The sequence below is a fragment of the Helianthus annuus genome, chromosome 4 (genome assembly GCF_002127325.2).
Source record: "Helianthus annuus cultivar XRQ/B chromosome 4, HanXRQr2.0-SUNRISE, whole genome shotgun sequence".
In the NCBI taxonomy this organism is placed as follows: domain Eukaryota; kingdom Viridiplantae; phylum Streptophyta; class Magnoliopsida; order Asterales; family Asteraceae; genus Helianthus; species Helianthus annuus.
In genome coordinates, this window is record NC_035436.2 from 44,403,908 (window position 1) to 44,429,746 (window position 25,839).

General features: G+C 38.6%; 1 protein-coding gene across 1 annotated transcript; it reads left to right on the plus strand.

Annotated features, from left to right (window-relative positions):
* Nucleotides 1-17,512: 17,512 nt before the first annotated feature.
* Nucleotides 17,513-24,971, plus strand: LOC110933382 (F-box/kelch-repeat protein SKIP11-like). Its single transcript, XM_022176609.1, is given in 3 exon segments — nucleotides 17,513-17,822; nucleotides 23,543-24,310; nucleotides 24,703-24,971. Coding segments are annotated over 3 exon segments (1,347 nt in total).
* The last annotated feature ends 868 nt before the right edge of the window (nucleotides 24,972-25,839 follow it).

The window sequence follows — 25,839 nt, forward strand, 5'->3', positions numbered from 1 at the left end:
GAATATTCAACATCCTGGTCTTCCTAAAGCCGACAATGATATTCTAAAGATAGAAGCAATGAACTTCAATTCTTTAAGGATAATCAAGAATCTTGCACACAAAAGATACAAAGAAAGTGATCCTCCGAGAAAGTTGTTCGGTGCGCTAGGAAACAATGAATATGTTGCTCCTGAAGAAAATAAGTGGCGTCACGATGACAGTGAATCTGATGATGAAGAGCCGGAGTTGAAAAGAAGAATGAGTGAAAAGTTCGGTCCAGATCCAGTTGATTCGGAGAGTGATAGTTATGATGAAGGTGATGATGGTGGTGATACAGGTGCCGTTGGTGCATCTAGTGTTGGAACTACTGGTGGTACATAAGCTTCAGCTGGTGGTACATCAGCGGGTGGTACATCAGCGGGTGGCACATCAGCAGGTGGAGTGTCAGCGGGTGATACATCAGCCGGTGGTGATGACGAGGCTGATTCTGATTCTGATTCTGATGATGATCATCTGATCGAACCTGGATACGAGATGTATCTCGATGAACGTGGTGTAAAGGGATTCAGGAAGATTCGACAAGAAGATGATCCAGAATACGTTCCTTCTGATTCTGAAGCAGAACATCTAAGGAAAAGGAAAGCAGAAAAATCTGCAAAACATCAGAAAAATAAGAAAGCTCGTAAATATTTGAGTACCTCTGCCCGGGGATCTGTTCCACAAGCACCAGTTCAAGAACCACCTGTGGTATCTTCAGCTCCTGAAACTCAAACAGTATCTCCTCAGGCTATTCCACAAAGATCCAACTGAAGCAATTAGAGAAACAACTTCTCAGCCTAGTGGTGAGCGTCAAAGGATCTTCTCGGAAATGACTCAAGACGAGAAGAATAACTTTCTATTCTCTCAGCTTGAAGCAGCGGCGGATCGTATTCAAAGATAGACAGACTTCATCAGGATCACGAAAAACGATCAGATCACTCATCAGGTGGACATAGATAAGTTGAAGTCCACGGTTGGCGAACAACAAGCTGTAATACAACGCCAACAAGCTGAGATTGATCAACTTAAAGCTGAAAACGTCCGTTTAAGAGCAGCAGACGAAGAACGACAAAGAAGTAGCTCTGTACTTCAGAAGCTGGCTGAAGATCTTAAAAGTAGATGTGCTGTCATGAAAGTGTGGTATGACTCACGAAATACCACAATACTTGAAGGGGCTAAGAAGTTAAATGCTGGCTACAAGTTTCTTCGTACTCGGGTTGCTACACTGTGGGAGGATAGATGTAAGCAGCAAGAAATACTCAAGAAAAGGGATGATGATCCTGAGGATCAAGGGAATCCTGATCCCTCTGCTACATCACAGCAACCGACAGCAGCTACATCTTCTGCAATTATTGTTGCTCAGCCACCTATAGTTGAATCTACTCAAGGAACTTCTTCTAGAGCAGCTGAAGAAGTACAGCAAATTGAAGGTACATCTTATATTCCTAGCAGTGCTGATCTTGCATTACAAGTTATTCATCCATTCACCGGTGAATTGCTTGAGGAAGGTGAAATTGTTGAAGATCTCTCACAACAGCAGTTGATTACCCTAAATGCAATAAGAGATATAGATGATGATGAGATTGAAAAGATGCCTAGTGAGCCGGAATCTTCAAATGTTGAAAACATCAAAGAAATTATCTTCGAGGGAAATGTGAAGAAGTCTTCGTTTGTTCGACAAGATGGAATGAGTTTGCCCTGTTTGATGAAGATTGGTTAAAAGACAATGTAGAAGACATTGATGAGCATCTGAAGAACCTCAATACATTGGAAAATGCCACCGATGCATTCTCCGCGTGGCGTCAACGGTTCTTGTCAAAGGTTTCCAAACCCGTGCCTGAGGCTGCTCAAGTTGACTACTTACGGTTTGAGAAAGTGAAGCCTAGCGGGAGAATCCTATGTTGGATGTTTGTGAAGGACATACATTGCGTTGCAATTAAGCGGGAGTTTGGAATCCAGTACTTTCGGTCTTTGCTAAGCATTCTATCTTTGCCATTTTATGACGTGGCCGCTTTGACAAAGATAAAGCTCATTAATCGCTCAAAATATGATGGTGCGACGTTATTCGAGCGACTGATCAAGTTGAACAAGAAATCTGGATGGAAGGACAAATCATACAAACCTCAGTTCCCCATCTATCAACAAATCAAGTTTACGCTTGATCCGGCAACCAACACTGGCAGATACAAGCTTGTTTACGAGCCGGCGAAAGTGGTAGACAAGATTCCTTTGATGCCAATGAGGCAAGACTTTCTGGGTGAAATGCGTTTATGGTGTTATGATTCCCACACACATGAGGCAGTGATCGTTTTTAATGGCGATCAAGAGAATTTCAGGATGTTGGATCCAATGTGGATAGTTAATATGTCCGCATCTGACATTAATAAGTTGTACCGGCATGACATATTCTATGAAGACAAGGACGCGCATCAGGCGCTAAAATTTCAGCGCGTCGCTTGCTTCTGTTACTACAAGGGAATACATTCGGGCAGTTCAAGGTTCGAACGACACTGAAGAAGGAAGATTTAAAGACCGAAGACGAGTAACAGACAAGGGGGAGTTTGTTGATGCATTTTTGTGTCTGTCACTAGTCTTGTAATTTTACGACGTATTTTGTACGCTCTTTTATCGTTTACCGATTCTGTATTCGCAGTCGACCAAGTCGGATATCCTCCTATCCGCTTGTGCCGGACTTATTTGTCTCGTCTGTTATGTAATAGTCTTTGAACAATGCATGTTGCATGTTAAGGGTATTTCTGTCAAATATATGTGCTTATTTGTGCCTGTTGTTTGCTGTCTGTTTGCAGCAAACAGTTAACAATTTGCAGCCTTCGACGAAACAGATGTGTTTCGTCGAACACTTGTCGACGAAACAGACTTTGGTCTGTTGTTTCTGTTTTGTCATGATCAGCGACGAAACATATGTGTTTCGTCGTCTGATGGGCTGGTGTTGTGGGCCAGTTGTGTTTCGTCGGCCCACTTAGTGTTTCGTCGAACTCTTTGGCCCAGCTGCTATATAAAGGCACAGTCTGTCTCATTTACAACTTAGAGATGGGAGAATACCCTGAAAGTTACTTTGTCTAGACTGTGTTTATATCAGTTTGCATTCTCATCCAGTTTATTCAAACGATTGTGTTTCTTTGGTTAAACCTTTGTTCTTACTGTGTTCTATGTTTGATTTGGCTTAGTTACATGGATTCCGCACACGTGACTTTGTTTGTTATAAACAAGGATTTGGTTGTGTAAATCGATCCTCCGATTTCGGGACCTACAATTTATTTTGGTAACTTATTGTGTTTTGAAGAAATATCCATCAAAAATAACTGTTGTAGATTCAACACGGCATTACTTCATGGACGGATTACCTGATGTTTTACTCACTTTCTAGAGTACATCATGCAATTGGCAAATACGCATTAGATCTTATAATTGAATTGGTATAAATTCTCTTGCTTAGCTCATCATAATTGTTTGCAGATCATGATCAGCTTTTGTAGTGGTTTGACTGTCTATTCAGATTATTGGTTTATACTCGGATATGTTGGTCCACTGAAACAAATATAAAAATTGTACACACTCTAGTGGCAGAACTATAACTTATTTATGTGGGTCATCCAAAGGCTATTTTCTCTACCTGCTACATAACTTATATAAGTGGGTCATCCAATGGATTTCTGTGGTTGCGGTCAAAGAACCCTCTTGGCCCCTGGTTCCGTCCATGCGCATTCATAGTCTCCGGTTCCGTCCATGCGCATTCATAGTCTCCACCAGCTTAGAAATGCTTTATTTATTTATTTATTTTTTGTCATTTTTGGTATACCAATGTGTATATAATTATATTAAGGTTCAATTGGCAACAGTGATGAGTGATTTCCATGTGGATCCGCCACTTAAATCTAGAATCATATTGTTAAATCTTATTCTCTGGTTAATGATAAATGTATTTTACCTTTTACATCTACAGGGGAAAAGTAGGCGACATGGCATGGACCTTATTCTAGCGTAACACATGGGCCGGAGATCTTCAAGAAGTTAAGAGATTCCATGGATTATTCATCTCAATCGTTATAATGATTGTTTTATTTATGATCAAAGGGATTAAATTGTTTGGATGGAAATGGAACTGGTGTAGGACTTTGGAAGGTAGTATAGAATCGGCGACAAATTAATGGGTTTGGTGCCTTGATTTTTAAGATGAGTTCACCCTCATAGGCACACACCCGTTTATTGACCCGATTCTTCTAGTGGGGGATTATTCTATAGGTGTAGGTCTGTATAGATTTGTTCCTAGAGGAGTTATACATTATGGCATGGCGGATCCTAGTGGAGTGATTACCTACAAAAGTTAATTTGAGCAACAACATTTTGGATATTCCATCTTTTCATGGCTTCGTTTTTCTAATCATGTGGAGAATTTGGATCATATTTTCACATATTATTAACCAAGATTTATATATATTTCATTAGTATTTTACTTAATATAGAAACAAACAAACATTTATAAAAAAAAAAAAATAGTAAAGTTAAGTGAATTTAGAGTAATAAAAAAAAAACTTTGAGTGACCGTGCTTGAACTTTTGAAAAAACTTGTACTATGAAGTAATTTGTTCCTTCAAAAAAGTCCAGGTATAAAATAACTTGAACTTTTGAAAAGACTTGGTTACTATTAAATAATTTATTCCTTCAAAAAAGAGTCGATGTATAAAATAAAAATAAAATAATGTACACATGATAAATAAGAGAACGCTAAATTTAAGGCAACTGTTACACTTTTATATTTCTCTTTAAATCGTATATATTTTTCTCTCTCTAAACATTATATGCCTTTTTCTCTTTAAAATTAAATACGCATTTTCTCTCTCTAAATTCTATATTTGTTTTTGTCAATTTTTGTCTATTATTTCCATAATAAATAATTTTATTAAACTATCATATTTTCATATCCAAATTCAATCCTTTCTTATTCTTAAAAAATCTACTGTAACCAGAAAGTCGACTAAAAGAATAAAAGCTGCCTTTTCAATTTTAACTAGGAGCGTACCACGTATAAATATTAAAATTATATTTACCAAAGTTGAAAAATAAAGAATGAAAATTATATTTAAGGATATAATGAAAATTAAAAAAAAACTTATTAATGTGAGAGGCTAGAAAAAGAAAAAATTAGAGTAAATAATAAAAAATAAGAAAGGAAAACAATATTAAAGTTAAGGGCTAAACATATCATTACCAAAGTTGAGGGACCAAGAGAGAAAAAAAAAGTGAGTTGATTATTAGTGTGTACCATGTGTGTATATATATTACATATTTAATATTCAAAATAAAAATAAATAACTGTTGATGCACTTTTTGTGTCTGTCACTAGTCTTGTATGTATTTTCGTATTTTGTACGGTCTTTATTAATTATCGAGTCTGTATTCGCAGTCAACCAAGTCGGATATCCTCCTATCCGCTTGTGTCTGACATGTTTGTCTCTCTTTATATGTATTTGTCGTAAAACAATGCATGTCGCATCTAAGGGTAATTCTGTCATGTTATTATACAATATGTGCCATCTGTTTCTACAAACTGTTATGCAGAAACAGTTAACAATTTACAGGCCTTGGCGAAACAGGTCTGTTTCGTCAAATGGATGTCGACGAAACAGACTTGTTGACTTTGTTTGTGTTTCGTCAAGGTAGTCAACGAATCAAATGTGATTCGTTGACTGTTGGGCTTGTTACTGGGCTAACTTCTGTTTCGTCGGCCCATGTTCAGTTTCGTCAAGCATAACAGCCCATCTGCTATATAAGGCACAGATATGTTCACAGTTTAGCTTATAGATGAGAGTTTACCCTTGAAGCTTGTAAGAACTGTGTTTGTATCAGTTACCAGATCTCATCCAGTTAATCAAACGATTGTGTTTCTTTGGTTAACCTTGTGTTTGTCTTGTTCTATGTTTGATTCGCTAAGTTAAGTGGATTCCGCACACTTAACTTTGTTTGCTATAAACAAGGATTCGGTAGTGAAAATCGATCCTCCGATTTAGGGACCTACAAGTGGTATCAGAGCATTGGCTCTTATCCTTGTTTAAAATCAAACATAGTTTGGTATTTGAAAGTGTTGTGTGTTTTTCTCTGAAAATTGTTCTTAAAAAATTATTATTATCATTTTCTGGAAAAAGGTTATCATAAACTGTTGACTGTCTTGGTGACTTTGCTTAAATTTTAGTGAAAACCTTGCTTGTTTGTGTGCTTTTCATACTTACAAGTTGGTTTTCGTTGAAATTATTAGTTAAAGTTGGTTTTTGGAAATTGTAAGTTCATCCGGTTGTATTGTGTTCTTCACATCTTCATAATATCTTCAAGTGTTCTTATTAAAACTGACTTTTTAATCTAAAAGATAAGGTAGCTTGTATTTTGAAAGTGTTTGACCAACCTCTTTTATCCACCATACTTCTAAGTTGGTGGAATAACAGGTTTGAAAATCGTGTGAAATTGACAGCTTGGGTATAACCTTTTCACCAACTTTTACCAACCTCTGACAACCTCTTTTTGACGAATCAGACCTCAACGAAACACAAAGTCAACGAAACAGAAAGCATCTCGCCAAAGGTCTCTTTGACGAAACTGAAAAGTGTTTCGCCAAAGATCCCTTCGACGAATCAAATCTAATTCGCCAAAGGTCCCTTCGACGAATCAAAGTCTGTTTCGCGAAAGGTCCCTTTGACGAATCACATATCTGTTTCCTCAAACTTCTTTGAAGAAACAGGATCTGTCTCGTCGACTGTTGTTTCGTCAAGAGCTATTTCAGTTTCGTCAAGAAAGTTGAAAGTTTTCAACAGAAGGTTTGCAAGTTCATCATAACAGTGTGTTTTCAAGTGTTTGTTCAGGTTTCTTATTAGTAATTCATCACAATGAGTTGTACAAGTCCTTGGGACTGGAGTATGGATCCACAACCCGGTCAAGATCAAACTTCCGCAGCAGCATGGGCGAAAAGTATGTTTCCACAACCAGCAATCAGTGCCAGTCAATGGGCATTGGTATCCAATCAAAGTCAAAGTATTCAAAATCTTCTGATTAGTGAAAGTGAAACGGGCAACAACAATCGTCCACCAAAGTTGAACCATATGAATGATTTTCCATCATGGAAAAGCCGCTTTCACACATATGTGCAAGGGCAAAGTACCGAGCTTTGGACATGTTTCATCAATGCATTCAACACCAATCTTGAAGTTGCAGCATCCACTTCAGCGGGTTATGCTAACATGCTCGAAGATGACAAGAAAGCTTATGATTTGGAGAAAAAGGCTTTTGCTACACTTACACAAGCACTCAACAAAGATATCTATCATCAGTTCTCCTACTGTAAAGACACGAAAACATTGTGGGATGCCTTGGTTGCGAGAGGAGAAGGAAATGCAGCTACTCGAAAGTCTCGTCATGATCTGTTGAAGAAAGAGTTTGAATCTTTTCAGTTTTTGGAAAATGAAACCCTTAATGATATGACTACACGTTTTTATCATTTGATTAGTGAAATGTGTGCTTACGGGGTTTTGGCTACTCAACAGGATATGGTGAACAGGTTTGCTGATGCTTTACCTCCAAAGTGGAGCTCTTTTATTGAGTTGTTGAAGCATACGGGTACTCTAGACACAGTTAACATCTATGAGTTCATCCAGAAGCTGGAACATAAAAATGATGATGAAATCAGGAAAGCTAAGCGAGTTCTAGTACCTCAGAATACAGAAATGTATCTTCCAGGCTTCGATGCCTTGGCCAGGTCTAAGGCAGCTCAGCAACCAAAACTGCAAACTGCATTTGTGTCCAACACAAGTTCCTTTCCGTTTCCTCAATCAACTACTGCTCCGGCTATCGATCCAAGGGCTTATATTCCAACACCTCAACCTCCACCTCAAGTCAATCCGGTACAACCACAATTTGACCCAAGGTGTTACATTCCGGTTCCATCACAACCACAGTCACAACCACAACAACAAGCGCATTATGCCAACAATCCCCCACCCCACAACCCTAACACGATCAGAGTCGATACTTCAAACCTCTCACAATTTAGCATTGAAGTAGCAAAGGAGCATATGGAAATCATTAATACAATGGTCAGTGCTTATTGTGGGTTGGTGGCAGGTCAAATTGGAAACATCAATATGACCAATGAAGATTATCAACAGATCGACAAGGATGAAATGGAGTTGATGGATATCAAGTGGGCTTTTGCTAGTGCGGTTAGAAGAGCGAAAGACTTCATGGCTCGAACTGGAAGAACTTCGTTGGAAGGCAAAAGGGATACGAAGTACGGGTTTGATATAAACGCTGTAACATGCTTCAATTGTGGCGAGAAAGGGCACTTCAAACGTGAGTGCACTCGACCAACAAAACAAGGCAATCATAACCCTTTCAGAAACCAGACGAGTACTTCGAATGTGAATGCCCAGCAAGAAAACCGTGACAGGAGGATTGTGGCAGTCAACAACAATCAGAGCCAGTCTCGACCATCAAATCCCAATCGGGCTTTGACTGTTCAAGCTGATGAAGGATGTGACTGATCTGTACAATTTGGAGAAGGTGATCAAGGAGGTGGAACAGCTTGCTATGCAAAGATCATCAATCACATCAAGCATGTTCATAAAGAAGAGTTTTCTGAGAGTGATGACAGTTCTGGTTATTCTGGAAGTTCTGATGAAGAAGGCTCTATTTCTGGGGATAATCAGTCTGAGCCTGATGTGAAAGAAGAAGGAGGTGCTGATGTTGAAGATCTACTGAAAGAAGCTGATGAGCTCATATGCCAGAAATCAATTCTGATCAAGAAGGCTGCTACTGCATCTAAGGAAATGGAGAAGTTCTTTTCTGAAGATGGAGCTTTTTCTTTTCAAACTGCCTTTATGGCAAATGTCTCAGCCTCTTCAAGTCAGGTTAATTCTGAACCTCCTGCTCCTAGTGTTTGTAAATCATGTGCAGATATGAAGCTTTAATTAGAAAAGCTTCATAGTCATAATCAAAATTTGGTTATTGAACTTTCAAAATGCAAAGAGGCAAATATGGCTTTAACTCGGAACGAAAAAGAATTTAAATCTGTAATCGAAACATTAAAGAAAAACGTGTCCGAAGTGAACAAAGTGGTTTACCATAAACAAGTAAGTATAAATGAGTACATTAACATTGTGGAGGAAACCAAGAAGCAACTAGCCATTGCCCAATGCGAGCATGATGCGATCAAACAAAAATTGGAAAGTTATTCTAACTCCCGATTTGTGCTTGATCACATCATCGATGTTCAACAACTGAAGGGAAATCAGAAAGACATAGGATATATGAAATGTCCGCCCCCTTTGAGGCATAACTATACCAAGATGCCTGATGAGGAAGATATGCCACGGTATGAACCCAGTGTACCTCTGAATTTTGAGGAATTTTCTACTGGCCTAGGGTTCAAACCGGACAATTCTTCAAACACATCCTCTAAGCAACAAGAAACTTCAGCATCCATGAAGCAAAGTCCTCCAATTATCGAGGACTATGAGACATCGGATGATGAATCAGAATTGGATGTAAGTGATCAGGATAAATCACTTAACAAGATGAAAGGAGTAGTTATTCCACGAGAGAATCACATTCTTTGTGATCCTGATACTCCTGATGTCCCAACTGTTAAGAAACAAGTGATTGATTCTGTCAAAGTTGATAAGACATCTGTGTCTACTGTTAAAAGTAGTAATGTGTTGTATACGTTGGTTGGAGGTGATAAAATCTACTCAGACCACGATTTCCCAATTAAAAATGTAAATCAATCTTTGATTGATAAAGTTTTTGAAGACAACACAAACAAATTTTTGGGAAAAACACTTCCGGGAATTGTTGTAACACAATGTGATCCAATTCCTAAGGCTGAGATTAGAAAACAGTTTGGTAATAAAAAATCACCAACCACTCAACAACCTAGTGCGTCTAATGGTAAACAATCAGTCAAGAGAGCTCAAAAGCCTAATGTCTCTAAAATGAAATCTGAAACAAAAGGAGCTCCGTTCCAAAAGAAAGTAAAAGATGTCAAATTCGTGTCATCTAAGGGTACTGATAAGATTGAGACTTTTGAGAACAAATCAAACACCGATTTTGTGCAACAAGTCACTATCTTAAAACGTAACAATGATAACAATTACACTCAACATACAAATGGGTGTGATGAAAAGGCTAGTACCTCAGGTTCCACGAGTTCGACATCTCATTGTCAATCAAATTCTCCTAAATTTGTTGAAAGGAGAACATGCTTCAAATGTGGAGAATTTGGGCATATCATCAAAAATTGCCCAAACGCTCCAAAAGAAAAATTTGTTGAGAAAGCACCACCTGAAAAGATTCATCCTCAACGTCGGTCAGTTTCACCAAAACATGATAAACAAACAATTAAGGAACAAGAAACGAAACTACGACGTAAGAACATAAAAACTGTTGAGAAAGCTTTGAAATCTGAAGTTAAAGCAGTTAAAAGGAAACCAAGGGTGTCACAACCATTAAAGCCAGAATCTTCAAAAACAGTTTACAACACTCAATCTGGTAGGCAAAAAGAAACTTGGAAACCTAAAGCGGGTGATAGTTCAGGGGGAGCTAATGTTTTTGAGAATCATCAACAAATCAAGATCACGTTTCGTGATGCTCAGGGATGACCCAAGACCACTAAGGCTTGGGTCCCAATCCTCAACTGATTTTGAAACGATATGTGCAGGGTGTTCCAGGAGGAACTATTAATAGTCATTGGATTGTTGATAGTGGAGCATCCAGGCACATGACTGGCGACTTACGGCTTCTATACGACGTGAGAAATATTAGAGGAGGCTATGTCGCATTTGCGGGAGACAAAGGCGGATACATCACTGGAGAGGGAAGTATCTCCAATGGTATTGTGTGCTTCGATAAGATCAATTATGTTCGTCAAATTGATCATAATCTTCTCAGTGTGTCGCAAATCTGCGATAAAAAGTTCACCGTGCATTTTGATGATGCCGGTTGTTATGTGCTTAAACCTGGGTTCAAAATTCCACAAGAATGGATTCTCTTATCGGCTCCGAGAGTTCATGATCTTTATATTCTCGACATGAGCTAAGCGATTACAACATCTGCACAAGTCACTTGCTTTGTCTCAAAAGCCACAGAAAAGGAGTCAATATCTTGGCACAGAAGAATGGGGCACATTCACTTGAGGAAAATGAACCATTTGGTGAAAAAGAATCTTGTGAATGGTGTGCCTGTGAGAAGTTTTCATTTACAAGATATCTGTGTCTCGTGCCAAAAAGGGAAGCAAACAAAGAAGTCTCACCCTTTGAAGAAAATCAACACTGTCAGCATACCTCTCGAACGTCTTCATATGGACCTTTTTGGACCTATGAAGCACAAGACAACATTCGGAGATGCTTATTGTTTAGTGGTTACAGATGATTATTCTAGATTTTCTTGGGTATCCTTCATGGCACACAAGAGTGAAACTCCTGGCATCCTCAAGGATCTTCTTACTATGTTGGAGAATCTCTATTCGTTGAAAGTGAAGAGGATCCGAAGCGACAATGGTACTGAATTCAAGAATTAAGTTATGGATGAGTTCTGTACTTCTAAAGGCATCCTTCATGAATACAGTTCTCGTTATACTCCACAACAAAACGGTGTCGCGGAGAGGAAGAATCGGACGATAATCGAAACTGCAAGAACAATGTTAGTAGAGTCGGAACTCCCTGTTCAATTCTGGGGGGAGGCTGTATCGACTGCATGCTACACATTAAACCGAGTTCTTACAGTAAAGAGACATGGCAAAACTTGCTTCGAACTCCTTCAGAAAAGGAAACCGGATCTTTCTTACCTAGAACCGTTTGGTGCTCCATGTACTATGATTGAGCCGGATGGAAAGTTTGGAGCGAAAGCTATCGAGGGTTTCTTCCTTGGATACGCTACTCTGAATTTTCGTGTTTGGAATCTGGCTACCAAAAAGATTGAGCTATGGAGTGAGGTGAGGGTTCAAAGGTACACGAGTCCAGTTAGGGCTCCGGGTGATCCGTGGATGTTCGATTATGATGGACTATTTGACTCCTTCAATCTGGCAACCTTTGACGAAGAATCAGCAGCTGCTAGAATGTTGTTTGAAAGTGACAATGCTACTGTCTCGCCATTGGTTAGACCTGTTCTTGTTGACCCACAAGGCCCTTCATCGGTTAACAGTACAGTTCAAAATGAGGTATTTGAAGATGCTGCTGATTACAATGAGTCTTCGGAAGATGATGAATATCATGATGCAGCAGAAGGATCTTCAGCTCCAGTTGCTCCTGTTCAAGGTGCCTCTGCTGATACACCTCATATGCAGAATGCAGACACTGCTGAAGGGAATGCATCCACCTCTACACACATTCCTGGTGTGGAGTTGGTTGTTGATCTTAATCTTAACAATTTGGGTATCAATGCTCGTGTGCCAGAAAATCCTGAAATGAGGATTCATGATACCCATCCCCAGCAGAATATTATAGGAGATGTCCATCGCGGTGTGCAGACGCGTAATCAGTTGAGAAACAACCAGAATGCTGGGTTGTATTCAGCCATTAGAGAATCAGGTCTTCAGAATGACTGGTCCTTCGCGTGTTACGTGTCACAAGAAGAACCAAAATCGTGGAAAGAAGCTTTGAAAGATAATGCTTGGGTTGAAGCCATGCAGGAGGAACTGCAGCAATTTCAAAAGCTTGGTGTTTGGAAGCTTGTTGAAAGACCAGAGAACTACAAGAAAATTGGCACTCGATGGGTTTTCAAATCCAAGAAAGACGACCATGGAGTGGTTATTCGTAACAAGGCAAGATTGGTCGTTCAGGGATTTCGACAAATCGAGGGGATTGACTACAATGAAGTCTATGCACCAGTTGCTCGTCTGGAAGCTATTCGGATCTTTCTTGCTTATGCATCATTTAAAGGATTCAAAGTCTACCAGATGGATGTGAAAAGTGCTTTTCTTCATGGGATAGTTCAAGAAGAGGTGTATGTCGAACAGCCTCCAGGTTTCGAAGATCCTGTCCATCCCGATCGGGTTTGGTTGCTCAACAAAGCTCTTTATGGTTTACATCAAGCACCTAGAGCTTGGTACGCAACCTTATCCAGCTATCTTCTGGAGAATGGATTTAGACGAGGCCTTATTGACTGCACCCTCTTCGTCAAGGAACAAAATGGAGATCTTCTGCTGGTGCAGGTATACGTTGATGATATCATTTTTGGTTCTACTAATGAATCTTTGTGCAGGGAATTCGAGCATATTATGCAGGAAAAGTTCGAGATGAGCGCTATGGAGGAGATGAATTTCCTTTTGGGCCTACAAGTTCAGCAAACCGAGTCTGGGATATTCATCCATCAGACAAAATATGTTGGTGACATCTTGAGCCGGTTCCAGATGTCAGATGCAACGCCCATTGGTACCCCAATTCCGCAGAATCACGGGATTACTCCGGATTTGAAGGGTGAAAGCGTTAACTCCTCTTATTATCGTGCTATGATCGGATCTCTCATGTATCTTACTGCTTCGAGGCCTGACATAATGTATCCAACGTGCCTGCTCGCAAGATATCAAGCTAATCCGAAGGCCTCCCATTTGTCAGCTGCAAAAAGGATTTTTCGCTATTTGAAGGGATGTCCAGACACCGGTCTTTGGTACCCTAGGGATGATAGCTTTGATTTGACCGCATACAGTGATTCTGATTTCGGCGGTTGCAAAATTGACGGCAAATCAACAACAGCAGGATGTCAGTTCTTAGGAAGTCGCCTGGTGACGTGGCAGTGCAAAAAGCAGACATGTGTTGCTACATCAACCTGTGAAGCAGAATACATTGCTGCCTCCAGTTGTTGCTCCCAAGTCTTGTGGATACAGCAACAAATACGCGACTACGGTTTTGAATTCCTAATTATTCCTATTTTTGTTGATAACAATGCTGCCTTACAGATCACTAGAAATCCTGTGCAGCATTCCAAGACCAAACACATCGAAATTAAATATCACTTCATACGTGATTGTTTTGACAAAAGATTAATCGATGTTATTCATATCCCCACCGAACACCAACGTGCCGACCTGTTTACAAAAGCATTTGATAAATCACGGTTCGATTATCTACTTTTGGTCAACGACATTAAGGTGATACCTGAGTAAACCGCTTTGGCTAATCGTTTTTGTAAATATTTTCTTTAAAAATTCGAAAAATACAAAAAGATTTTCCTTTTGTAATCTTTTAGCATTTTAGGGGGAGAAAATTTCAAGAAAATACAAAAACATTAAAAAATCTCAAAAATCCAAAAAGTTGCTTTTATGTTTCTGTCTTTTAATTTAGAAAAATTCAAAAATCAAAAAAAAAAATAGAAAACCCAAAAATGAGTTTCTTGGAAAAAGGAAGGTGATGATATTCACTGGTGTGGTCGGTCAACATGGTTGAAATCGTTAAACAAATGATAAGTATCTCTTCTAACGATGTATCGGTACGCTCACAATCAAACTAAAATGTGCAGGATGATACAAACCTAACAGACTTCAAGGCAGGTGGGAACCATTCATTGGCATATGGTCTTGGTACCGAAATTTCATTTGATAGATTGCCGAGGTTCTGAGATATTCGGTCTTTATGCTGCTTATCATCTGGGTATCATGGTTGTATCTTTTACCGAAAAATAACGGGGACGCAAGTCTAGATCTTCCATGATACTATACATACGTGTACATATTGCATTCGACCTCAATAAGTGATAAACAATCACATGTCGAAACAAATAAGTGATAAAATATCACATTTATCCGGGAGTCAAGTTCGTCTCTCTGCTGTACGAAAGTACTGACCTGTTCACGGACTTGCTCCTGTGCCCTCATGCATCGAAAATCAAGTTCCTCATCAATAAGTGATTCTATCACATAGGGCTTGGTTTTCAAATCAAAATAAGTGAGTATCTCACATCTTATACGGTCAAACAGATGATAATCGGTATACTCACCGGTAAGATGAATTCTCGTGCATACCTTGATACGGGAATGTGTCGTGAAGTGGATTCGCATCGACCTGTAAGTATAAATCTTACCGTAAAGCGTATCTCCTAAGTGTGATTACGTTTGATAAGCATGAGTTTATGTGGACAACAATATCGGTAATTGAAGTAGTATACTTATCAAGAACTTTAAAACAAAAATCAAATCATGTTGACTAAGACCGTTAGCTGGTATGATTCCTTATCCTTGAAACTCGCAAAAGTTGCATCTGTACAGTTGATTATCTTGTCAATTTCAATTGCATTTAGTTTAGTTTTCAGCATTTTAAGAATTATCTGTAGTGTAGTGTTTAAGTTTGTTTTGATTATGCCAAAGATGTTGCTTGATGTTTATGACCGGAAGCCTGAAACCTACTTCATAAATCGTTCTTGTTTTTGAAAACTCAAACGAATGTCAAAATGGTAAATTGCTAAAACCCTGTGTGCAGTATGCAAAATGTTTCATGCCTTGGTGATTTTGGAACAGAAGTCGACGAATCAAAACTTAGTTGACGAATCAAACTGCTGTTGACGAAACAGAACTGGTCAAAGTCAGCCTTAGGTCAATCTGTTTCATGTTTGACGAAACAGATCTGTCTCGTCGAAGACATTGACGAAACAGGGAGCCCAAGTCTGTTTCGCCATGGGCTAATTTCACAGGCCCAAGCTCAGGCCCATTTTCTGTTTCGTCAAAGCCCGTCTCCTGATTCGTCAACGTCTGTTTCGTCAAAAAGGGAGTCGGTGTATAAAAGTCTTTTATGTCAGAGGAGTTGGTTACATTTTTCAAACCTCTCAAGTGTGCAACTGTTCATCTCCTCTCCCAAACACAAAAACCCACTGTTAAGAAAACACCATTTTTCACCCATATCTACCGATTTTCATCAGAATCTTGCAAAAATCAAAGTTGCAATGTTTTTTACTGTCTTGTTTTTAGTTTTTGGGACCGTCGGATTTCATCGGAAAACCTTCGGAGACCCTTTTTGACCGGATTTTCTTGTGATTTTAGATGTGCTGATATTAAACTTGTTATAAGTTATGTCTGTAACATGTATCTGTTAAATCTAAGTGCGTGTATGTCTGTTTTTGCCTAAGATTCGGTTTGAGTTTTGATTAAGTGAAAAACAGGGGATGTTTTGGCCATTTGAATGCTGAGGTTTTAAGTTGGAATTTAACTGAAACAGAAATTTGTCATGGTTAGGATAGGTTTTTGTTTAACTTGTTTGGATTTTCACTGACTGGATAATGATTGATGATCATTTGTTCATCGTTTAACTGGCATTCGGCGAAACACCCAAATCCCAAACCCTAACTCCGGCGAATCTGAATGTCGGCGAATCAGATTTTGGGAAACAAACAGTCGGCGAATCACATCGTTGACGAATCAGATACTCAACGAATCAGATTCGTTGACGAATCACAATAGTCTTCTGTCTCGTCAAAGGCTTGTTTGACGAGTCAAAATGGTCAACGAATCAGAACTGGTCAACAACCAAGTTCTGTTTCGTCAAGTGCAATTCTGTTTCGTACAAAGGATCTTTTGACGAATCAGAATGGGTCAACAAAACAGATCTGGTCAACAGTCAGGCTCTGTTTCGTCAAACCATTCCCTGTTTCGTCAAATGATGTCTGTTTCGCCAACCATGCCTTAGTAACTTTTACAGTTTGCAATTTGTTCACAGTGGACATGGTTTGACAGTCTGTCTGTCAAATGGATACATGAACTTGTATCCATACATGTCCAAATGTATATATAAGTGACAATTACCTATTGTGGACGTTTTCAAATTGCAGATGGCACCTAAAGAAGGTAAAAGGAAACCGGCGACAAAGAAAGAAAATAAGACGGAGGAGGAAATCATGTCTGAAAAACGCCACAACCAGGTTGCATATTTGGATCCGGAGGAGAAACTTGCTGAGCTTAAAGACATTACTAGATGGATCCGGGAATCACGTATCAACTACGCTGTTACGTTCTCAACGCCTGTATACAAGTCCATCATCAAAGCATTCTGGGATTCGGCGAATGTTGGTGAAGTGGATGGCAAGGAAGTTATCAGTGGCCGGGTAGAGAATGTGGATGTGATTGTGTCACCGGATATTCTTAATGCAGTTCTTCAGTTACAAGACAGTCCGGACGCTCCAAATTCTGTTCCGATTCTGTGTATTTGAGGCTGTTTATTACGAATGAAATGCACCGGAGATATCCTTAGTATGCAAATTAACAAGGGTGATCTGCCGCTAAGATACAAGTTTCTACTACACGTTCTGATCCAATGTTTGAGCAACAAACGAGCCGGTTACGACATGGCTAGCAACGAACTCATGGGTCTTCTGGTGGCCTTAGTACTAAACAGACCGTTTAGTATTTCAAGGTTCATCTTTGAGAACATGAAGGAGAATCTGACACGAACTGGAAAGAACAAGACCATTGGAAGCAAGTATTAGATGTATCCACGTTTTCTGCAGATGATAATGAATGTTCAACATCCAAGTCTTCCAAAAGCAGACAACGATGTGTTGAAGATAGAAGCTATGAACTTCCACTCATTACGACTTATCAAGAACTTAGCTCATAAAAGATACAAGGAGAGCGATCCTCCAAGGAAATTATTTGGTGCTCTTCATAACACAGCATATGTTGCTCCTACAGACAACAAGTGGCATCATGAAGACAGTCAATCTGATGGTGAAGAACCTGAATTAAAGAGGATGATGAGTGAGAAGTTTGGTCCAGAACCAGAAGTGTTCGATGAATCTGACAGTGATGATAATGGTGGTGATGGTGGTGATGCTGGTGCCGTAGGTGCATCAAGTGTAGGAACCACTGGTGGCACATCAGCTGGTGGTACTTCAACTGGTGGTACCTCAGCAGGGGGAGTGTCAGCTGGTGACACATCAGCCGGTGGTGATGATGAGGCTGATTCGGACTCTAATGATGATCTCTTGCTTGAACCTGGATACGAGATGTATCGGGATGAACGCGGGGTACGAAGATACAGAAAGATCAGACAGGAAAACGATCCGGAATATGTTCCTTCCCGAGGTTCTGTGCCACAAGCTCCTATTCCAGAACCACCTGTAGTCTCTTCTCCTCCTGCATCTCAAATCGAATCTCCACAGCCTATTCCACAACGATCCATGGCTGCTGCAATCAGAGCAACCACTTCTCAACAACCGAGTGGTGAACGTCAAAGGATCTACTCGGAAATGACTCAAGATGAAAAGAATGATTTTCTGTTCCGTCAATATGAGGCTGCAGCAGACCGCATTCAAAGACAGACTGATTTTATTCGTATCACGAAGAATGATCAGATCCATCATCAGGTAGAGATTGATAGGTTGAAAGCTACTGTTGGTGAACAGCAAGCTACTATCCAACGCCAACAAGCAGAGATCGATCTTCTTAAAGCTGAAAATGAAAGGATGAAAGCTTCCGAAGCTGAAAGGGATAGAAGGAGTTCGGTTCTCCAAAAATTGGCTGAAGACCTGAGAAATAGATGCGATGTGATGAAAGAGTGGTATGACTCGCGGAATACTACAATACTTGAAGGGGCCAGGAAGATGAGTGCTAACTTCGACTTTCTCCGCAAACGAGTTGCTACCTTGTGGGAGGATAGGTGTAAGCAGCAAGAAATTCTGCAGAAAAAGGATGAAGATCCTGAGGATCAAGGGAATCCTGATTCAGCTGCTACACCACAACCGCCCCCAGCTGGTACATCATCTGCTGTAGTCGTTTATCAGCCGTCAGTGATAGGATCATCTGAAGGGGCATCCAGTGGTACAGTCGGTGAAGAACAATTTCTTGAAGCTTTAGCTGGTACCCCCCTGTCCCTAGTTCAGCTGATTTAGCATTGCAGGTTGTGCATCCGATTACTGGAGAATCTCTTGAAGAGGGTGAGATTGTTGATGATCTCACGCCTCAACAGTTGATCACTTTGAAGCCAATGCGAGACGTTGATGATGAGGAAATTGAAAAGATGCCGAGTGAGCCGGAATCTGCGAATGTGGAAAATGTTGATGAGATTGTGTTTGAAGGTGATGTGAAGAAATCATCATATGTGAGACAAGATGGTACCGAATTTGCTCTGTTTGATGAGGACTGGTTGAAAGACAACGTTGAAGATATTGATGAACACTTGAAAAACCGTGATACTTCAGAGAATGCCACAGATGCGTTCGCTGCGTGGCGTCAACGGTTTTGGTCAAAGGTTACAAAGCCAGTTCCAGAGGCTACACAAGTTGATTTCTTACAGCTGGAAAAGGCTAAGCCAAGTGGGCGAATACTGTGTTGGATGTTTGTTAAGGAAATTCACTGTGTTGCGATCAAGAGGGAGTTCGGGATCCAGTATTTTAGGTCGCTGCTGAGCATCTTATCTTTGCCATTTTATGATGTGGCTGCCTTGACAAAGATAGATCTCATTAATCGCTCAGGATTTGATGGTGCGATGCTATTTGAACGTTTGATTCGAATGAACAAGAAATCGGGGTGGAAAGACAAGTCTTACAAGCCTCAGTTCCCCAGACATCAGCAGATAAAGTTCACGCTTGATCCGGAAACCAACACCGGGAAATACAAGCTTGTGTACGAGCCGGTAAAAGTGGTTGAGAAGATTCCGTTAATGCCGATGCAGCAAGATTTTCTTGGTGACATGCGTTTGTGGTGCTATGATTCAGATACGCATGAGGCAGTGATTGTGTTCAACGATGATATGAACTTCAGGATACTAGATCCGATGTGGCTAGTGAATATGTCTGCATCCGACATCGCCAAACTGTACCGACACGACATCTTTTACGAAGACAAGGATGCTCACCAAGCATTGAAGTTTCAACGTGTTGCTTGCTACTGCTATTACCGGGGGATACATTCGGGCAGTTCCTGGTCTGAACGTCACTGAAGAAGAGCGAATGAAGACCGAAGACGAGTAACAGACAAGGGGGAGTTTGTTGATGCACTTTTTGTGTCTGTCACTAGTCTTGTATGTATTTTCGTATTTTGTACGGTCTTTATTAATTATCGAGTCTGTATTCGCAGTCAACCAAGTCGGATATCCTCCTATCCGCTTGTGTCTGACATGTTTGTCTCTCTTTATATGTATTTGTCATAAAACAATGCATGTCGCATCTAAGGGTAATTCTGTCATGTTATTATACAATATGTGCCATCTGTTTCTGCAAACTGTTATGCAGAAACAGTTAACAATTTGCAGGCCTTGGCGAAACAGGTCTGTTTCGTCAAATGGATGTCAACGAAACAGACCTTTGACTTTGTTTGTGTTTCGTCAAGGTAGTCAACAAATCAAATGTGATTCGTTAACTGTTGGGCTTGTTACTGGGCTAACTTCTGTTTCGTCGGCCCATGTTCAGTTTCGTCAAGCATAACAGCCCATCTGCTATATAAGGCACAGATATGTTCACAATTTAGCTTAGAGATGAGAGTTTACCCTTGAAGCTTGTAAGAACTGTGTTTGTATCAGTTACCAGATCTCATCCAGTTAATCTAATCAAACGATTGTGTTTCTTTGGTTAACCTTGTGTTTGTCTTGTTCTATGTTTGATTGGCTAAGTTAAGTGGATTCCGCACACTTAACTTTGTTTGCTATAAACAAGGATTCGGTAGTGAAAATCGATCCTCCAATTTAGGGACCTACAATAACACATGATAAATAAGAGATTGCTAAATTTAAAACAAGAGTTTCATTGTTCTTTTTCTCTCTTTAAATTATTATATACTTTTTCTCTCTCTAAATATTAGATATCTTTTCTCTCTCTAAAATTAAATGTATTTTTTCTCTCTCCAAATTGATTTCTCTCTCTAAGTCCTATATAATCTCAAATGAATTTATTAAACTATCATAGTTCTCAAATTTAAGTTCAATCCTTTCTTTATTCTCAAAATTCATTGTCGGAGCTTGGCAGAGAAGTTCTATAAGGCGGGTTCGCTATTCAATCTATTTTAAACCATCCGTAAGTTACATCTTTCAAATTCCAATAAAAAAGATTTAATATTGAAAACTATGTGTTTTAGTATTGTTTGTTGCTTTACAAAGTTATTAGTAAATGTCGACTCATTGTTTTAGTCCATTTCATAAAATAACTAGTATTGACAAATAATCAAATTCTATATCATTTCCATTGAATGAATTACTTTTTGTAGTGTGAATAAACTAGCTAATTTACCTTATTACATTTTAAATTTCTCTTTTCCAATAATGTTTAGAAGAACATTTTTTGGAATTTTAGCTTCTGTTATAGATCAACAATCAAGCATATCAATAGTTCTAGTAAATTATCAAAAAATGTGCTTCTGTTATGTCCTTACCTTTACCTATAAAGGTGTTATTATGCTTTATACCTATAAAGGTGTTATTATGCTTTATATATTCAACTAGTTCCTAATTGCTGATTTAGAAAAAAATAAACTCTTGGTTCAAAGATTATATAACTTATTTATACATATCACATTTAGTTATATAATTAAAATATTTTCTTGTGCCTATACTTTTTTCTTTTTACAAAATGTGAGGTATTGAACAGAAAAAAAAGTAACTAACAAATTTTGAAGAAAAACTTATATCGTTTTTTTTGTGTTTTTTTTTTTTTTGGTTTGGGGAAAACATATACATTAATGCATATGCCAAATATAATATTCAAAAAGCACATATAGAAGTTAAATTGAAATACACCTGACAAAGTAGAGGAGTGACAACTTTACACAAACAATGGTCAACACTTTCCTCATTCTCTCTATATCCTATATCATTAATAAAGAAAAAAGAAATAGTTATATTAAAATATTTTGAGAAAAAAGTTTCTTATATTCAAATTCAGCCCATATATTATTCGATAATCTAGTATCAATAAAATTTGTATTTTATTGTGGAAAATTTCATAATGAAAATGGCGGAGTTTGAGTTAGTTCTATTTAGTGAGGCATTCTTATTTACTCTATTTTGTCCTCACTTTATGTAACTTAGCGCATTTCATTTCCAATTAGATAGATATAAATTGCCTTGCAACACATTGTTTTGTGCCATGGTCGGTAAATTATCTAGATACCATACACTAAATAACAATTTGTATCATAGAAAAAGGAATTTCTTACTTTATAATCTAATTTTCTACGGATTTGTTACCATTAACTTTTGCAAGTATATGAGTGCTTTCTTTCTGATTTACTTACAGAACTACACCAACTTGCAAGTTGGTGGTTCAACTAGAATCAATCTAAACTCTTAATTCTAAGGTTTTAAAACCAATAAGAACCATTGTTCCTAAGAACATATTGTGTCATGAAAAACTATTCTATTTAGTTATCAGGAAAACAAAGTATAAGTTTTTGTGATTGTATCTTATTTACTCTATTTTGTCCTCACTTAATTTTGGTAACTTAGCCCGTTCTAGTTCTAATTAGTTAGATTTAAATTTCCTTGCAAAGCATTCTTGTAGCATGCTCATTAAGTTAATTACAAGCAATACGCTAAATCACAATTTGTATGGTAGAAAAAGGAATTTTATAATTTACAATATCATTTTGTATGGTTTAGATTTTTATCACCATGTACACATGTGTCTTCTGATTTACTTACTCAAGAACTATCATGGACAGCATGATTGCTAATAAATGTGAAATCACATTTATCAATATACACTTAAACATGTAGAGAAAAGTAAGAACACTAATCATTAGCACAATAATAAAAACATTTCACCTCAAGCGTCAAAGTATAACTACAAGCACACATCCCATTAGAGATTATTACAATACTTAGGGGGCTCTCCACCAACATGCAATTTGGTTGTACAACTAAAATCAATCTAAATTGCTAATTCTACGGTTTTAGAAGCAATAAGAACGAACATAATGAGTCATGAAAAACTATTCTCTTTAGTTACAAGGAAAACATAGTACAAGTTCTTGTGATCGTATCTGTCTTCAAAATCTTGTCTTTTACTGGAACATGGTGTGCGCACTACTTGGAACTGATATAAATCTTTACTAGTGAACATTTGTTCTTCAGTGACAATTGTACCTAGGTAGTGAACTCTTTATCCGCATTAAAACTTAAACATCAACACCGAACATGAATTTCATTATTGAATAACTCACCAGCATTGAAACTTCTTCGTCGAGACCAACCTTTATTTTTATTCAATACTCTAGCATCAGTTAAGATTGTATTTTGTTGTTAAAAATTCATTCTTTAAGGGAAATGGCGGATTTTGATTAAAGTTATATACTTTGAGGCGTTCTTATTTCTGTAATTTTTGCAAGTACATTGGTCTTTTTTCTGTTATATAAACTATTATTTTTTAGAGTTCAACAAACAAGCACGCTCATAGTTACCTTAAATTTTAAAACAGAATAGATGTGGATTATTATTATGTAACTATACAAGTTCGTTAGTTGTTTCCTTAAAATGGTGTCGGCTATCATAATATGCATTCTCTAGGTGCTTAATATGACTGTAATCTTGTAGGTGATCAAGGAAACGGAACAAGGTTTGGATATGAGTTCGTTGATCCATGTCATCGGTCGTGACCTCACAATGAAAAGTCTCATGTCCCTGCCAAGATACAACTATGCTCGCATCGCGTCACAAAACCGGAGTTTTCGTGAGCTCATTAGAAGTGGTGAACTTTATAGGCTAAGAAGCACTCATCAAGTAATTGAACATTGGGTCTATTTTTCTTGTGACCCATTGAAGTGGGAAGCTTTTGATCCTGTCAATGAGAAATGGATGAATCTACCCATGATGGATACTGACTTAGGCTTCCAGTTCTCGGATAAAGAGTCCATGGCAGTTGGCACAGACCTACTGGTTATAGGAAATGATATGCTAGGTCCGGGTATCTACAAGTACAGTTTATTAACAAATTCATGGTCACAAGGGCTGCCAATGAATGAACCCAGATGGTTGCTTGGGTCGGCCAGTTTTAAGAATATTGCAATCTTTGCAGGTGGTGTGGATAGAAATGGAAAGATCATGGATGCGGTAGAAAGTTACGACAGTGAGACAGGGACTTGGAAGACACTTCCTAGTATGATTAAGCCGCGGAAATTGAGTTCTGGGGTCTTCATGGATGGTAAGTTTTATGTAATAGGAGGGATTAGCAGTAATGATTCAAATCCATTGACATGTTGAGAAGAGTATGATCTGGATACCTAAAAGTGGACTGAAATTCCCAACATGTCACCTGGTGGTGGCGGACCTCGAATGGCTCCACCGCTGCTTGCAGTGGCAAGCAATGAGTTATATGCTGCTGATTGTGCAGCAGAGCCGTTCCAATGTTTATGAAGGCCCTAAGCGAACTACAGAGTCAGGTCCTTATTATTGGTATAAATGAATTGAGATTTGAGACATCGAATAACCAACCAGAGCGGTGACTTTTCCTAATATCAGCCCTAATTTCGCTCAATCTGCAATCAATTTCACATCGCTTACTCAAAAGACACCAACTAGGGTTGATGTTTTGCGTGCATGGACAGTGCGGACTCCTAGTGTAAAATTCTAAATACTGGGCCTAGAATCGTTGTTTAAATGGCAAAAAAAACACAAGTCTAATATATGAAAAGAAATAAAATTGGAGGCCTTTGTTTTTGGGTGGCCCTAGGCCTTAGCTTAGATTGATAAGCATTACAGGCCGGCCCTGTTGTGCAGCAATGGAACTGAAGATGTATAGCAAGAAAAACAAAGAATGGGTTGCTATTGGAAGATTGCCTGAAATAGCACACAGTAGGGATGGTTGGGGTATTGCATTTAGAGGATGTGGGAATCGTGTCGTCATCATTTGTGGTCCTAGAGATACCCAAAATAGATATATAGAGATATATTCATGGGTCCCTAGCGAAGGGCCACCACAGTGGATGAGGATTGGCTGGAAAAGTAGTAATAACTTTGTCTACAATTGTGCTATAAAGGGCTGTTAAGCTGAGAAGAAATCTGGTCAAAAAATCTTCTTAATCTTTCAAAAACTAAGTGAACTGATGTGGCTATTTTGTGGAATGATTGTGAGAAAATCTAGGGTTGTTTTTTGTTTGTTTGTTATCTTGTCAGAAACTTGTGGGAATTATCATTTGTGGGAAACTTGTGGGAGTTCTCCTATTTATGAGTACTTTTAATCAATCATTTTAATCTTGCCTTGTTAATTGTTGGTTGCAATATATGCTTGCTAATTTTTGGTTGTGGAAACTGATATTTACATAAACAACCAATGAAGCCAAGATTATTATTTTGATAGTTCTTCTCTTTGCAAGCCAGGCATAAGGATATGTGTCTATTTAGGTAACTTATGATGATCTGAAGAAATATTCATCAACAATAACTGTTGCAATATCAACACCTCATTACTTACTTAAACAATGGATTAGTGTAAGTGCAGTTCCTGCCGGGTAACTGTGCTTTATTAGTTCTGGTCTACCGTCAACAAAGTCGAAGCCAAGTCAAGAATTCGGAAGCTTTATCAGTTCTGAGTTTATGATGTTAAACTCGGAATATGTTGATTATTATTGTTGTCTGAATTATCTGTTTTGTATCCCGGACAATACGTTTTGTCCGGGTTTAGTCCCTAGTCTATATATATGGGTTGTATAGGGTAGATTAGGGCAACCCATTAGAGCTTGGTGCTTCTCTCACAAATCCCAGCCATTCTCCATTAGTGTGTGAATTCTAGAGAGAGAGGGAGACTATGTGCTAGTGAGAGAAAGCTAGGTTTAGATCTTATTGATCTAAACCAGCTTGTAGATGATGTATACTCTTTTGGTATGTAATCTGTGATGACTGGTTCGTTAATAAAGA